At 39.8% G+C, this 15,144-nt stretch overlaps 1 protein-coding gene across 1 annotated transcript in view; it reads right to left on the bottom strand.

The window, feature by feature from the left end:
- SORT1 (sortilin 1) overlaps window positions 1-15,144 on the bottom strand; it is a 69,066-nt gene that overhangs the window by 35,301 nt on the left and 18,621 nt on the right. The window contains exons 2-5 of the mRNA XM_070745130.1: window positions 10,353-10,412; window positions 6,753-6,826; window positions 4,176-4,278; window positions 1,232-1,396 (exon numbers count right to left, since the gene is read on the bottom strand). Of these exons, the coding sequence (XP_070601231.1) occupies window positions 1,232-1,396; window positions 4,176-4,278; window positions 6,753-6,826; window positions 10,353-10,412 (402 nt within the window). The remainder of the gene's footprint in view (window positions 1-1,231; window positions 1,397-4,175; window positions 4,279-6,752; window positions 6,827-10,352; window positions 10,413-15,144) is intronic.

Here is a 15,144-nt window from a genome sequence, read left to right as displayed (position 1 = left end):
ATGCAGGACGCCCTGAATTTTCGTTCAACATCTTTCAGTGCAAATGGGGTGCTCTGGGGTAGAGCTCCATTTTCGCTACCCCTTACTGAGTTCTCCCCACCCCCATCTGGGCAGTAGCCCATCCCTGCTGGTGTGCACATGCCTACTGCCCAGCCAATTTTTGAGTTTCCAGGGCTGCAGTGTGTGCCGTTTCCAGGGCTGCGGCACGCACACATTCCGATTTAGGCCCTCGGTGCTGAAAGGTTTCGCCATCACCGTTCCAGACCAATCCCTATTTCCTAGTCCCACCTTCCTCATGGAATTATTGTTATGAAGAGAAGAAAAACCTTTCTTAAGTTCCATAACAAAAAGCAGAATACAAAAAAGAGGTAGTAGCCTTCGACTTAGAACAGAAGTTGGTACCCGAATTTCAATTTCAAATGTAAAACATGACATCGCTTAGTGCATTCCCTGCAGCTTTACCCAGAGATTTGTAACTTCCCCTGCTGGTTTCCCCACTGACCTTCAGAAGAAATCCTCAGGAAAGGTTGCAAATTGCGATCATGTGATCATGGGGTTCTGCCACCAGCCCCAAGTGCAAGCCAGTTAGCAAATAACCAAACTGCAATCATATGACTGCAAAGATGGCCAGAACTCTGAGAATAGGTCATAATCTCAATTTATTCAATGCCGTCCTAATTCGGGGCTGCCCTAATATCTGAATCATCATCAGTAAATCTAGACCAGTGTTTTTCAACCAGTGTGCCGCGGCACACTAGTGTGCCAGGTCAGGTGTGCCGCGAAGCTCAGCAAGAGAGAGAAAGAGAGAGAGAAAGACAGCAAGAGAGAGAGAGAAAGAGAGGCAGGGAAGAAGGGAGAGATAGAAAGAGAGCAAAAAAGAGAGGAAGGAAAGAGGGATGGAGAGAGAGAGGAAGGAAGAGAAAGAGGGAGAGAAATAGAGCGAAAGGGAGGAAGAGAGAGAGCGAGAGAGAGAGAAATTTTTTTGTCCAAACTTTTTTTAGCCACCCCACCCCACCCCACCCCACTCAAGGTGCCCCATTATTTTGTATATGTAAAAAATGTGCCGCAGCTCAAAAAATCACTGATCCAACACATATTTTTCTAGATACAAATTATGACTATAAGCAGTCATTCAAGATCCCCCAAATATACTTCGGTTTAGATCACAAGATCACAATTTCGGTTGCCACCCCAATGAAGATACCTCCACCCCCCTTTCTCCAAATCTTACCTCAGTACTGAGGGTCAGTAACAAATCAGAATTCTGAGGGTGATAAATTATTTGAGTTAAAGGATGGAAAGGAAGATCTGTTAGTATAAAATTCTTCGCAAAATCAGACGATCGGAAGATTCTTCCACTGTGGTATGGTCCAGATCTATCCCCAGTCAAAATCACCTAGACGGATGGAAAAGTAAAGATGAGAATCACCTTGCAAAAGTTCACACAGGAGCTCATCTACATTATCATGTGTTGAAACCAGTATGTCTGAATCTATATTTAGAATAAATTTTAAAAGGACAAAATAAGTCCCTGAAAAAAACCAAAAATAAGCATAAGTAGTATTAGAAATTCTAAGGTAATGCCAGACACTGGGTTTATTGTTTGTGTGATGATAAAAATAATTGCTTTGCTATGTTGCAAAAGGGATTTTATGATTCTCTGCAGTGGTTCTTAACCTGAGGGTCGGGACCCCTTTGGGGGTCGAACGATAGTTTCACAGGGGTTGCCTAAGACAAATTAAAGCTTCTATTCTGGCACTTTGGAACATATTTTTACAATCCGACCAATCAGGCGTTTATTATTAAACTATTCCTGCTTACCCTTCTGATAGAAATCTCATTGAAAGAAACACCTTAACCATAATATATCCATGAACAGCCTCAGTAACGTAGGATGAAATTGCGTTGGGACTAAAAATATTTATTTAGTTCTGGGAGCAAACTAATGACACTAATTTAAAATGCAGTACAAGTTAAAGAAACCACAACCATAACCTTATCTCCCCACTAATGACAGACAAGTCCTATAAAGTTTATTTAATACAATGTGCAGCAAGAAGGGGAAAGAAGAATTAGATGATACTAGCCTACTCTAACAAGTACGTTTCGGAGGTTGCATTGCAGAGCTGCCCAATTTCCCTGAAGTCAAGGGCTCCCCAGATCTTGAAAAGAACATCGAGAAACACAATTCAGACACGGAATGTGATAGTTAGGAATCCAAAAAAGCTTAAGAAACAGAGTTTGATCAAATCTTCCCTTGACCTTTTAAAGTCCAAGAAATAGTCAATATTTTTGGCCCTATTCATGAAGATGTAGTGGAGCAGTGGTTGGAATGCAGTATTGCAGGTTAACTCTGCTCACTGCCTGGAGTTCGAATCCTTTGATCCTGACTTGCTCAAGGTTGACTTCCATCCTTCCGAGGTCAGTAAAATGAGGACCCAGATTGTTCAGGTGAATATGCTGACTCTATAAAGTCGAACAACCATTTCACCAGGGTCGCCTAAGACCATGGGAAAAGACACATTTCCCATGGTGTTAAGAACTAAAGTTTTTATTCTGGCTCCTGGGAACATATTTTTACAAACTGAGTAATCAGGCATTTGCAGTGGGGGTGACCCTTTGACCTTCCTGCCAATCAGCTTAAAGCTCATTTGGGAGAATTGGTTGGGGGTCACCGTATCATGAGGAACTATATTAAGGAGTTGCAGCATTAGAAAGGTTGAGAACCACTGGCTTGGAGACTGCTGTAAAACATTGTGAAGTTGTATGTAAATCTAATTGCTGTTGCTGTTGCTACTCAGTAGAGGATCATACGCCAGGAATGGGACTGGTCAATTTTTTGCCCTATTGCTCTAGAATGCCTTGGCAAGTAGCAACCACTGTAAAACTAGTAATAAACTTAAATCCACCTAGGCTCTAGCCATGTTAACAGCTCAAGTACCATCTTAAATCTATTCTCCAATACTAAGCTTAATTATTGAAATGCAGCCATTTTAGACTCTTCATCTCAAGAATTCCATTTTTATCACAAAGAATAGGGCTAACAAACAGACTGTAAAAACCGGTCAGTATCACGTACTGTAATGGTTGGGTTTCCAATATATGAAGATAAACCAGCATTGTATGTTAGGAGAAAATAGTGATATTACTTTAAGAGTTAGGTAGCAGTTATGAGCTAGGCTGAAGGGAGACAGATACACTGGTCTCTGTCACATTCTGTAGTTACATTCTGTGATTACATTCTGTTGTGCTGTTGCATTGCGTCTGTTCTGCTGCCTTATCTTGTAATGTTGGTTATTGGTGTATATATGCTGGTTAGTATTAATATCTAAGCTTTGTGCAATATATTGTGTAGAATATACTATACTGATGTAAAGGTATTTGCTGTATTAATAAGAGAATAAGCTGTGTGCTAATGCTAAATGGTATATTATATCTGCTGTGTGCAAATAAGAGAATATATGTAACAGTATATGTACCTGTTGTGTGCGAAGGAGAGATGTATTATGGACTGTATTATAATTACTGTGTAATATTATGGAGATATTGTGTATCTTGTAAATAATACCTTTACTATATTTTGGTCTATATTATTGACTGAACAACCACCACTGCCACATGTTGGTTATGACCTATAAAGCCCTTCATGGCACCGGACCAGAATATCTTCGGGACCACCTTCTGCCGCACAAATCCCAGCGACCGATTAGGTCCCACAGATTTGGCCTTCTCTGGGTCCCATCAACTAAACAATGTTGTTTGGCGGGTCCCAGGGGAAGAGCCTTCTCTGAGGCGGCCCCGACTCTCTGGAACCAGCTCCCCCCGGAGATTAGAACTGCCCCCACCCTCCTTGCCTTTGGTAAACTCCTTAAAACCCACCTTTGCCGCCAGGCATGGGGGAATTGAGACATCTCCCCCAGGCCTATACAATTTATGTATGGTATGTCTGTGTGTATGTCTGCTTAATAACAGGTTTTTTTAAAAAAATGTTTTTAAATTATTAGATTTGTCATGAATTGTTTTATTCCTGTTGTGAGCCGCCCCGAGTCTACGGCGAGGGGCAGCATACCAATCTAATAAATAATAAAAAAATAATGTACTCTCGTTCAAATACAGCATTTCTATCATTGCCTGTTAGACCAGTGTTGAATGTTGACGAAACCAATTGCTCCTACCTTCCCCGAATTCTCTGGCCCAATAGCCATTCCAAATTCTGTTCTGATGAAAGTGTTGTTAATGAGGTCTGTAATGTCTGTGAAAGTTTTCCCATAATCTTCACTAAGATAAAAGGGGGGGGAGAGAGAGAAAGACGCACAGTAAGGGCCAAAATTGTCTTATTGATGCAATAAAATATCAAAAAGAACTGGAAAAATATAAAAGTTAACAATGTAAAAATCACTTAAGAGATTTTCTATGGCATGATTTAGTTCAATGATGAAATACCTGCACAGTCATAGAATGTTTATATACGTGCACAGATATATTAAAAAAAAACACTGCAGGGAAAATTATCCTTTATACAGATACAGCTACTACAGTTACCGTATTTATATAAAATAGCTACCATGTTTTAAAATTTCTCACACTTTCAGATAATCACCAAAATAATTAACACAATTAAAAAGTAAAATATGTAGTCACTTAAACTATAAAAATATGCTGTTAAGAATCCATAAATCTGTACCTGCTGTACAGATAAATAGCTCTACTAAACCTCTAAGCCTAAGGAACAAAATAGATTTGGCTTGATATTTGAAAAATAACATTAGCAACATTGATGATTCGGTCAAATAAGGGTTTTCACAACTGGTGCTCTCACTAGCTAGTCAGATCTACAGAGTAACTACTGTATACAGGATTCTGAATTAGGATTGTGCTAGAGCAGTGTTTCTCAGTCTCCACAATTTTTTAAGAGGCATGGATTTCCAACTCCCAGTGTTTGGCTGGGGAATTTTGGGAATTGAAGTTCATATCTTAAAATTGCACAGACTGAGAAACGCTGCTCGGGAGCAATAGGCCTTTCTCAGTTCTTTCTTTTCCCATTCCACAGAGAATCTAAATTAACCTACCATGTTTCCCCGAAAATAAGACACTGTCTTATATTAATTTTTGCTCCAAAAGTTGTGCTACGTCTTATTTTCGGGGGGTGCCTTATATTTCTCAAATAAGACAAATTCACAGGCATAAAAGCTGACACCCCCAAAGAAAGTGTACCGTACAGTACACTGATTACGGTATGGTACCTGTCAGTATGGCACCCACACACACAAACAACGGCACCTATATGGTACAACAGTATACTCCCGCTATTGCAGCTTCCAGCCACCAGAGGAACTACAGTCTATGCACTGTAGTGGAGACTGTAATGGCGGTGAGACAGCAGCAGACTGTGTCTGCTGTACTGGACGGTACAAAGCGATGGAAGGGGCCAGCAGGGGACGCCACATTATTACGGTACCGCTATGAACAGCTTTGAATGGTACCGTATGTTTTTCCACCGTACCGTATGTAAACTTGACTACGCCTTATTTTCAGGGGGTGCCTTATATTAGCAAATTCTGCAAAACCTCTGACATGCCTTACTTTCGGGGTATGTCTTATTTTTGGGGAAACAGGGTATGATAGTGATGGCAAACCTTTTTTGGTTTCCGGCTTCCAGAGGGCCTCCAGGAGCATGGGGAAGGCCATTTTCACCCTCCCCAGGCTCCTAGAAAGGCTCTGGAACTTGAGGAGAGCAAAAAACAGGCCTTCCTCACCCCCTCCAGAGGCTGGAAACAAGCCTGTTTTCCAACTCCCAGGGGGCCCAGAAGGCCTGAAAATCAGCTGGCCGGCACACGCATGCACACCGGACCTGAGCTCATATGCCCACTGATATGGTTCCATATGTCACTTGTGGCATGCGTGTTGTAGGTTTGCCGTCACTGACCTATGATGCATGCCAGTAAACCCCTCTTCTGCCTGTTGGACTCTTAAAGTTGGGACAAACTACCCCTGTACATCATACCTAGGCTTGGCAGGAGCAACTCTTTTCTAAAAGCCTCATCAGGCTTCACCTCTCTGATGCAACTTGTTCTACCTAACAACTGAAAAAATGGAAAAGCAGGAACAGTCAGCCACACCAAAGCAAATATTGGAGGAAACAGTCTAAACCAATATTTCTTGTTTCCACCCAAGAAAATATGGCTGTAATCCTAGCATGAAACATATGGAATGTTAATAGGCAAGGGAGACCTTCACCTTCTCTCAAAAATTTATTACCTATACTTGTAGTCAAAGGGGGGCTGCTTCTGAAGGATTTCTAACAGGCAGAGGAAGGAGATGGATTATATCTGATAATCTACTAAGATAAAAATTTCCTTGGTCATTGTATTCTTGTTTCAACAAAAACAGGTTTATACTGCCATTGTTTAAAAGTTAATCATGGAAAATTATACGTATTTACGGGAAAACATGCTTTTGAAAGAAACACGTCACTCAGCACTTTATGGATGGAACCAGAGAAGGCTGTTGTAGCAATTGGGCATAAAAGCAATAATAATAAATAATAAATATAATAAATAATAAATATCTATTTACATAGAACTATAGACACCTATAGTTTAGGTTTTTCACCTATAGGGGTTTTTTTAAAGACTGTTTTAACATTGGATTTGTATATGATGTTTTATTGTTGTGAGCCGCTCCGAGTCCTTGGAGAGGGGCGGCATACAAATCTAATAAATTATTATTAATAATTATTATAACATCTTTACCTTCGGTATAATTTAGACTGCCCAAAGGTCATGATCACTAGGGGAAGCTGGAAAGTAGTCAGCACAAGAATAACCTGGAAACAGAAAGTGGGAAAGTTATTTAGCTCAGGTAATCCAAGAGAACAACTTTTTCTTAATGTTATTTAATTATTTTAATGGAGTTTAATTACTATAATAGATGCTACATAGCAAAGATAACAAAAGGATTCTGGCTAACAATTGGTTTCCATCAGGCTGAACTGGCTTCAGTCACATTTCAGCATATTCATACAGTACTACTATTCAAAAGGTAGATCAAGCAAAAAGAATTTATACAGCCAGTTGAATAATTCCCTAGATATAATTTCATGTTCATTTCAAAAATTAGGTGTAATACATTACAATTTTCTATTATATTAGATCATGAAAAAATATCCTCTCCTTGTTATTTCAGATCTAATGCTTAAGTTCCTATCCTAAACCATCACCCTATTTTTCCTTTTCTTTGCTGAAGGAAGGATAATTTATTAAAGCCCTCATAATGTGTCACCTAAGTTAATTCTCTAGATAGAACTTTACAGAATACAGTGTTCCCTCAATTTTCGTGGGGGATGCGTTCCGAGACCACCCGCGAAAGTCGAATTTCCGCGAAGTAGAGATGCTGAAGTAAATACACTATTTTTGGCTATGAACAGTATCACAAGCCATCCCTTAACACTTTAAATCCTTAAATTGCAATTTTCCATTCCCTTAGCAACCATTTAGATTATTACTCACCATGTTTCTTTATTAAAGTTTATTAAAAAAATATTTATTAAAGGTGGACGAATGTTTGGTGATGATATATGACATCATCGGGCAGGAAATACCGTGGTATAGGGGGGGAAACCGCAAAGTATTTTTTAATTAATATTTTTGAAAAACCGTGGTATAGACTTTTCGCGAAGTTCAAACCCGCGAAAATCGAGGGAACACTGTAGTATCAAATGTAGACATCATTAGACTCCAAATTGTGCTATAGTATATTAACTTATTCAGTGTAAAATATCATAATAGGAACCAATTTTCTCTCTTGATTGTAGCTGTTCACTAAAAATACAAAGAGGAAAGAGGAACTTAAACTGTCAGTAGACTGTTAGTTTAAAAAATATTTATATAGCTTTGATACAGCAATGCATCAGAGCTAATATATGATCATTCACTTGGCTAAGTAAAAAATATTTGAATTGCAATCTTTTTTAAATGTGCAGTTTTTTTCTGAAATCATCACTTGCCTTTTGATTATTGAAACTGTGTAAATACCTGGATTGTATACTGATGAGACCAAGACATTAATAAATATGTTTAGAATTTGGTATTTTGTCCCCTCCCACACGCCAAAAAAACCCCAGATATCCAATCTCAACACATCATGAATTGGAAGTGTCTGGTTTTTAGTAGCACCAGAAATGGTGCTCTTATGCTGAGCATCAGTGAAATTCCTGAATGAGCATTAGGTTGGGTTTGTTGAAAGTTAAAAGAAAGATTCTATCAGGTTAGTATTTGTTTGTTTATTAGTCATCTCCATTGGACTGAGTACAGTTCCCAGTGACTACATGAACATGAACATACATTTTATTGGCACAGAGGTGATTTGCCACCATATTCTTCCACAATTATTGGTCAGAGAGTGTGAAAGGGGAAGAAGTCTCTCATCTAAATATTAACATTAATTATTAAGCATTGTTCCCATTAGCACATGGAAGGACTAGAAACAATGGAATGAAACTGCAGGGGAGTAAATTTAGATTAGATATCAGAAAAAACTTTCTAACAATAAGGTTGATAAATCAGTGGAACAGTTTGCCACAGGAGGTGGTGGGCTCGCCTTCGCTGGAGGTCTTCAAACAGAGAGTGGACAGTCATCTTTCTGGGATGGTTAAATGACTACATGAACATTGAGCAGGGGGTTGGACCCGATGACCCGGGAGGTCCCTTCCAACTCTATGATTCTATGATTCTAATCAATTCTGACTCTACTCACCTTTTTTTAGTTAAAAGTTGGCCTAGTTATTGATACTGTTGATAGTTTAAATAAAGGAGTATGAAAAGCAGTTAGAAATAACTAGATTAACTGGCTTAGATTCCAAAGATTCCATTATCTTTGAAAGAAAGAAAAGGAAGTTGGCAAAACTACATTAGCTGCTACTGGGCAGCTCCTCGGTGTCTCTTTTTGTTCCTGGTTTAAAAGTAAGAACTGGAAAAATATATATGATTTTTCTTAATTATTCTCCCAAAATGCTTCATTAAATCCAACTCTCCATGAAATCAGCTGACAACTTATATGACCCTTCCTACTATTGTCACCTGCCCTACACTGTACAGTGGATAACCTCCATTGTGTCTAAGGATTATTTGTTAGTTTGTTTGTTTATTTGTTTATTTATTTGTTTGTTTGTTTGTTTATTGATTGTTTGTTAGAGTTGAAAGGAACCATGAAGGCCATCGAGTTCAACCCCTGCCCAAGCAGGAACCCTATAGTACACCAGTCAAGTGGCAGTTCAATCTTCTCTTAAAAATGTCCAGAGTGTTGGTGTTCACAACATCCGCTGGTAGGTTGTTCCATTGGTTGATTGCTCTGACCATCAGGAAGTTCCTCCTTATCTCCATGTTGAATCTCTCCTTGGTCAGCTTCCAGCCATTGTTCCTTGTCCGGCCCTCTGGTGCCCTGAAGAATAAAGTGATCCCCTCCTCTCTGTGACATCCCCTCGTATACTTGTAGACTGCTATCATGTCCGTTCTGCCCCTCCTTTTCTCTAGGCTATCCATTCCCAGTTCCCTCAGTCTCTCTTCGTAAGTCTTGGTTTCCAATCCCTTAATCATCTTGGTTGCTCTTTTTTGCACCTTCTCCAGAGTTTCAATGTCTCTTTTGAAGTGTGGTGACCAGAACTGAATACAGTACTCCAGGTGTGGTCGGACCAGGGCGTAGTAGAGTGGTATTAAGACTTCCCTGGTCTTGGAGTGTATTCCCCTGTTGATGCAGCTTAGGATTGTGTTGGCTTTTTTAGCTGCTGCTGCACATTGTTGGCTCATGTTTAGTTGACTGTCCACCAAGACTCCGAGGTCTCTTTCACAGTCGCTACTGCTAAGAGGGATTTCTCCCAGATTGTATGTGTGTCCAGGATTGTCAAAATTATACAAATTAAAAAAGCTCTTCGGTTGCAGCATTCTCTTTCAGCATGAGGTGAACAAGCAACAGCTCTGTGGAGGATATTAAGAAATATGTGGGATGTTTTTCTCCACACCAATAAGGCTTCATCACTGAAGCAATTGTCACCTCAACCCTGAATGGGTAGATAGATGTTACTTACCAAACCTGTGTTCATTTACACAACAAAACACCCACAATAGTTCTTTGTTCATGAGTAAGATGGCAATATTTAAAAGAAGAACCAGAATAGTTTGGAGCTGTAGAGAATAACATCTTATCACCCACCAGACAAAAATACTGTAATTCTTGTTTTGGGAAGTTTAAGGCATTTAAAAGCACGAATCCAACACTGTATGGAACTATTTCACATCTAATACTTTTGCTCCTTATGAATACTTAAAATATCGGCTCAACCAATTTTTATTACTTACTCCAGTGCTATCTCCAATCCAGGAAAGGGACACCGAGCCACTCAGGTCATTGAAGACACGCTGTAAAAACAATTGCAAATACATTTTAGTCCCTGTTCCTGTAGCTGACATTATTCAGTAAAATCCCTCCCTTTCTTCCAAAAACCTTTCTTCCTAGAAACTTATTTCTGGACATCATATTCCTCACAATCCTATTGCCCGTTAAATTTAATAGTTATAATTTCCCAATAAAGTATATAAAATAACAGATAACCCTTTATGGAGTTGATTTTCTAGAGCAGGGGTGTCAAACTCAAGGCCCCCAGCCCGGATCTGGCTCACAAGGTACTTAGATCTGGCCCGTGGGCTACTCTGGAAATAGCGTAGGACCAGCCTGTGGTCCATCTGCCAGCAAAAACGGAGCTTGAGAGGGCTGCATGGGTCATGACGGCCTCCTGGAGCCCTCTGACAGCAAAAACAGATTTTTGGGAGGCCATGAACAGCCCTCCCAGCCTCTGTTTTTGTCCACGATGGCCTCCTGTGGCTCTCTACCACCGAAAATGGGGCTCAGGGATGTCACATGTGGTAACCCCCCCCCCTCCGGCCCCCTTGAAGTCAAAAACAACCCTGATACAGCCCACTGTCACATATGGTCCTGGACAGCTAGCAATGCAATTCCACAGGATTGTAATCATTTAATATTATTGTGTGATTTATATATACTAACTATATTATATATTTTAAATGTGGCCCAGGACAATTCCTCTTCACTAGCCTTGGCCCACTAACCTTGACCCAGGCTAGCCAAGAGCTCGGGCACCCATGCGCAAGACTTGGATGTCATTACCTATGAAGATTTGAGGGAGGGACCACATCATACTTAAGAGAAATGCAGAGAATAGTCTATTTTGGATGCTTAAAGAAGTTTGCTGCTTAACATAGCAACACATTTATTTTTATTTCCCTTTTTCATCTTGAAATATTACTACACTTTTATTGACTAACAGTAGTAGGAAAATTGGGAGAGATTTCATGTAAATTTACTCACAGCTCCAACTACTGAGGTCTGTCAAATTATGCAATGAAGATGTGTTGCCGGAAATACATCTAGTGTGACTCAACAATTCTCTTTTCTTAATGTAAAGATCCAGTTGCCATTGAGGTGAGTTTGACTGCATTGTTTCAGGACACTTTTCTGGAATTCCTTGGTAGTTCTATTTCCATACACTCAGCCGAAACGTGGCCTCCAGGAAGGACGTCTTCGTGATGTCAAAGCTCTGCCCATGGAATTCCCTATTGGGATTCCCTACCTCCGTTTCAGCATCCAGATCGGCTGAAAACGCTGCTGCCGATTGAAAAAACGGCGCTCCGCTGGGCAGCGGCGCCTGGCTGTAACCTTCTGAAACAGATGGGCACTTCTCGGCGGCCTCCAGAACCTGAACCCGAACTTTTGCCGAACTTCTGGGTTCGGCGCTTGGGAGAACGCCGAGAAGCCCCCTGGCTGTTTCAGAAGGTGACAGGCGGGCAGCGGCGTTTCTCGGCGGCCTCCCAAACCCGAAAAGTTCGGCAAAAGTTTTGGTTCGGGTTCGGGAGAACACCGAGAAGCCCCCCAGTTGTTTTAAAAGGTGACAGCCAGGCGGCGGCGCCCAGCAGAGCGCCATTTTGCGATTTTTTTCCCCTCTTGCACGCATTAATCGCTTTTACATTGTTTCCTATGGGAAACATTGTTTCATCTTACGAACTTTTCGCCTTACGAACCAATTATGTTCGTAAGACGAGGTATTACTGTACCACAGATCTCTTAGATGAGAATCTGCCGATATAAAACCTCAAAAGTCTTCTTCTATGTATGTCACTTAATTGAAGCAAATAAATACATCTTTGCTACAAACGAAGTCTGAGCAAGTTTAAGACAACCTTTACTGACACTTTTTTCTGTGAATACTCTGGCACCAGTGATGGGTCGCTGTTGGTTCGGACCAGTTCTTTAGAACCATAGTGGAAATTTGCCGCAGCTCACCAAACTGACAGAGATGGGAGGCAGTCCACACTCCCGAACCTGTCCTCCGGTTACCACAACTGGCAAAAACCCCACCTCTCTGCGAATGCACAAAGTCTTCTGCAAAATGCGCACTTCCATCATGATGCAAACTGGTAGAGTAGGCAATTGGAATCTATTCCTGGCTGGCACACATTTAAAAAAAATGAAATTCTGTTGCCCACTCTCAAAACTACACACACAAACACACACACACACACACACACACACATGTATGTGTGCACACACACACATTCACATGCACATATTAATCACAGACCATTTAGAATACATAGCAGAAAAACTATCTTGAGGTTTGAGTCTTGAAGTCAGCAAGGTTAAATGTCATAGGTTCTCTTACTTAAGTTTCTATGTTTAATTTCAATGGTTCTCAACTTTCTTATGCCCCGACCTCTTAATACAGTTCCTCATGTTGTGGTGAACCCCAACCATAAGTCTAGCGCCAATTCTCCCAACAGAACTTTAAGCTGATTGGCAGGAAGGTCAGAGGGACACCCCCACTGTAAATGTCTGATTGGTCGGATTGTAAAAATAGGTTCCAAGGCACCAGAGTAGAAGCTTTAATTCCCAACACCATGGGAAATTTGCCTTTTCCCATGGTCTTAGGCGACCCCTGTGAAACTGTCATTCAATCCCCAAAGGGATCCCGACTCCCAGGTTGAGAACCACTGGTTTAAATGCTAAAATAACTTCTAGCATATCACTCTGCTGTTAGCCAGCATTTTAGTTAGCTATCCACAGGTGGTGGTAATGGCAAAACACAGTTACAAAAGCCATTCTTGCTCTAGAACAAAATATTACTACAATACTTCCTCTTATACTTCCTTCTGTTTTATTTTGCAGAATTGGTTAAAATATTCTTTTTACAAAATCCAGCTCCAAAAATAATTCAAAATTCCTCTAAATTGGGAAGCAATTACTGAGACTAATAGCTTCCATAGAATTAACATGTATTCATAAAGTACCATTTAATACTATTACTGGTATTACTCTAAATAGCTCTCTGCAACTTGATGCAAATACTGTAATTCTTTTCTCCATGGTCTTTTTTCTCCTCTCCCTTTTTTGGTATTAGAATTAAGGTAGTCTGCTTCAATGACACAAGTGCATACCCAAGAGGGAATAAAATAAAAAATGCTCCTCGCATTTCCCATTCTCTTCTAAGATGGCTTAAAAATGATTTGGGCAGAGCAACTGCACATTAAAAATAAATTAAATAGGCCAACCATCCATCATTCCAATATGCATCTGGTCTTTAAAACCCCCTCCAATATGTCATCAGAATGCAGTATTAGAGAACCGTATAATATACAATAATGTTCTAAATTTCTCTTATTTATATTTCTTGAAGTCTGTGCCAACACGTGCTTAATAGGATTACAGCCATCACAATAAACCTGTCTGTTGCATAAGGCATGACACTCTTAATGTCCCAAAGATACAAGGCAACATATTGTTGTTTGCCTAAATATATTTGTTAATGTTACTTCAGAAAGAAAAACAAATATACGTGCAAAATTCAAATCACGAGTTCTTCTACAAAGGTTGTAAGGCTTCCTTTAACAACTGCATAAACACCTGAGCCCAGAAATATCACAACCGAAACACTGTTGTAAATTAAAAATACAGACTACTGATCAACCAAGACCGCTGTAAGTAGCAATATGAAACACACACAACCTCCGAGTCACCAAATTACACGAGATGAAAGCTTCCCAGGCATGTATATTGCTTCAAAATAAGAAAAATAAAAGCACACCGAACAATCCAACATTGGCAGAACAATTACTGTTCAGAAAGCCAAACAATGTACTTCATCCTCAGGAATCCAGGTGCAATTGTTGGTTCCCAGAGGAAAGGAGCTGGCACAAGAAATGCTGCAAAACACAGTCTCATTTTGATACTGCTTTCCTGAACACCATGTATTTAATAATGGTGCACAGATAAAAATCATAGTCATAATTGTAACTAGCAATGTTTTTCACATGAATAATAGCTCAAGGAAGAAGCAAATACTGTGTTATAGCTATACAGGTATATAAAGTAGGGAAAACCGATACTATGGGGGTTAAATTACCCATGGCTATGGAAACACAGCTGTAATTAGCAACCAGTCTGAAGGAGGAAGAGGTTGATAAGCGCTATTTGTGTAACAGCTTCTTCAATAACGGCACAGAAGGGATACGGTAATATGAACGCTTCTCCTGAACTATTCTAAAAGTGGGTGTCTGATTCAAATATATCCTTAGCTTTATTGCTAAATATCAGCCTACTGGTAGAGTTAAAATTTAGAAGCAGCACTAAAACTGGATGAAAACATTTGGTGGAAGAACAAGTAAAACAAGGAACAAGGAAGACAGAAAAATGAAGAGAAAACCAAGAGCTCTTACTGTACTTCTGACTTGAAATAAAGCATTTTAAAAAAACCTTAAACTGCTGCATGGCTCCACTCGCGACCCAATGATCTGTACTGTCCATATTGCTTAATAATATATTTAAAAGAATTCCAGCCATTTAATTCTACATTTTCTCCTGGAGTTCAAAGCAATTTACTTAAATAAATAAATAAATAAATAAGTAAATAAGTAAATAAATAAGTAAATAAATAAATAAATAAATAAATAAATAAATAAATCACCCCACCCTATCAACTCCACATTCATAAATATATGGGGAGTTTGCTGCTTAAATTGTAAGCAATTTTATATTGATGGTTGCCATAAGCCGCTCCGAGTCTTTGGAGAGGGGCGGCAT

This window comes from Erythrolamprus reginae, chromosome 3 (genome assembly GCF_031021105.1).
Source record: "Erythrolamprus reginae isolate rEryReg1 chromosome 3, rEryReg1.hap1, whole genome shotgun sequence".
Classification (NCBI taxonomy): Eukaryota; Metazoa; Chordata; class Lepidosauria; order Squamata; family Dipsadidae; genus Erythrolamprus; species Erythrolamprus reginae.
This window is presented reverse-complemented; position numbering and strand designations above follow the sequence as displayed.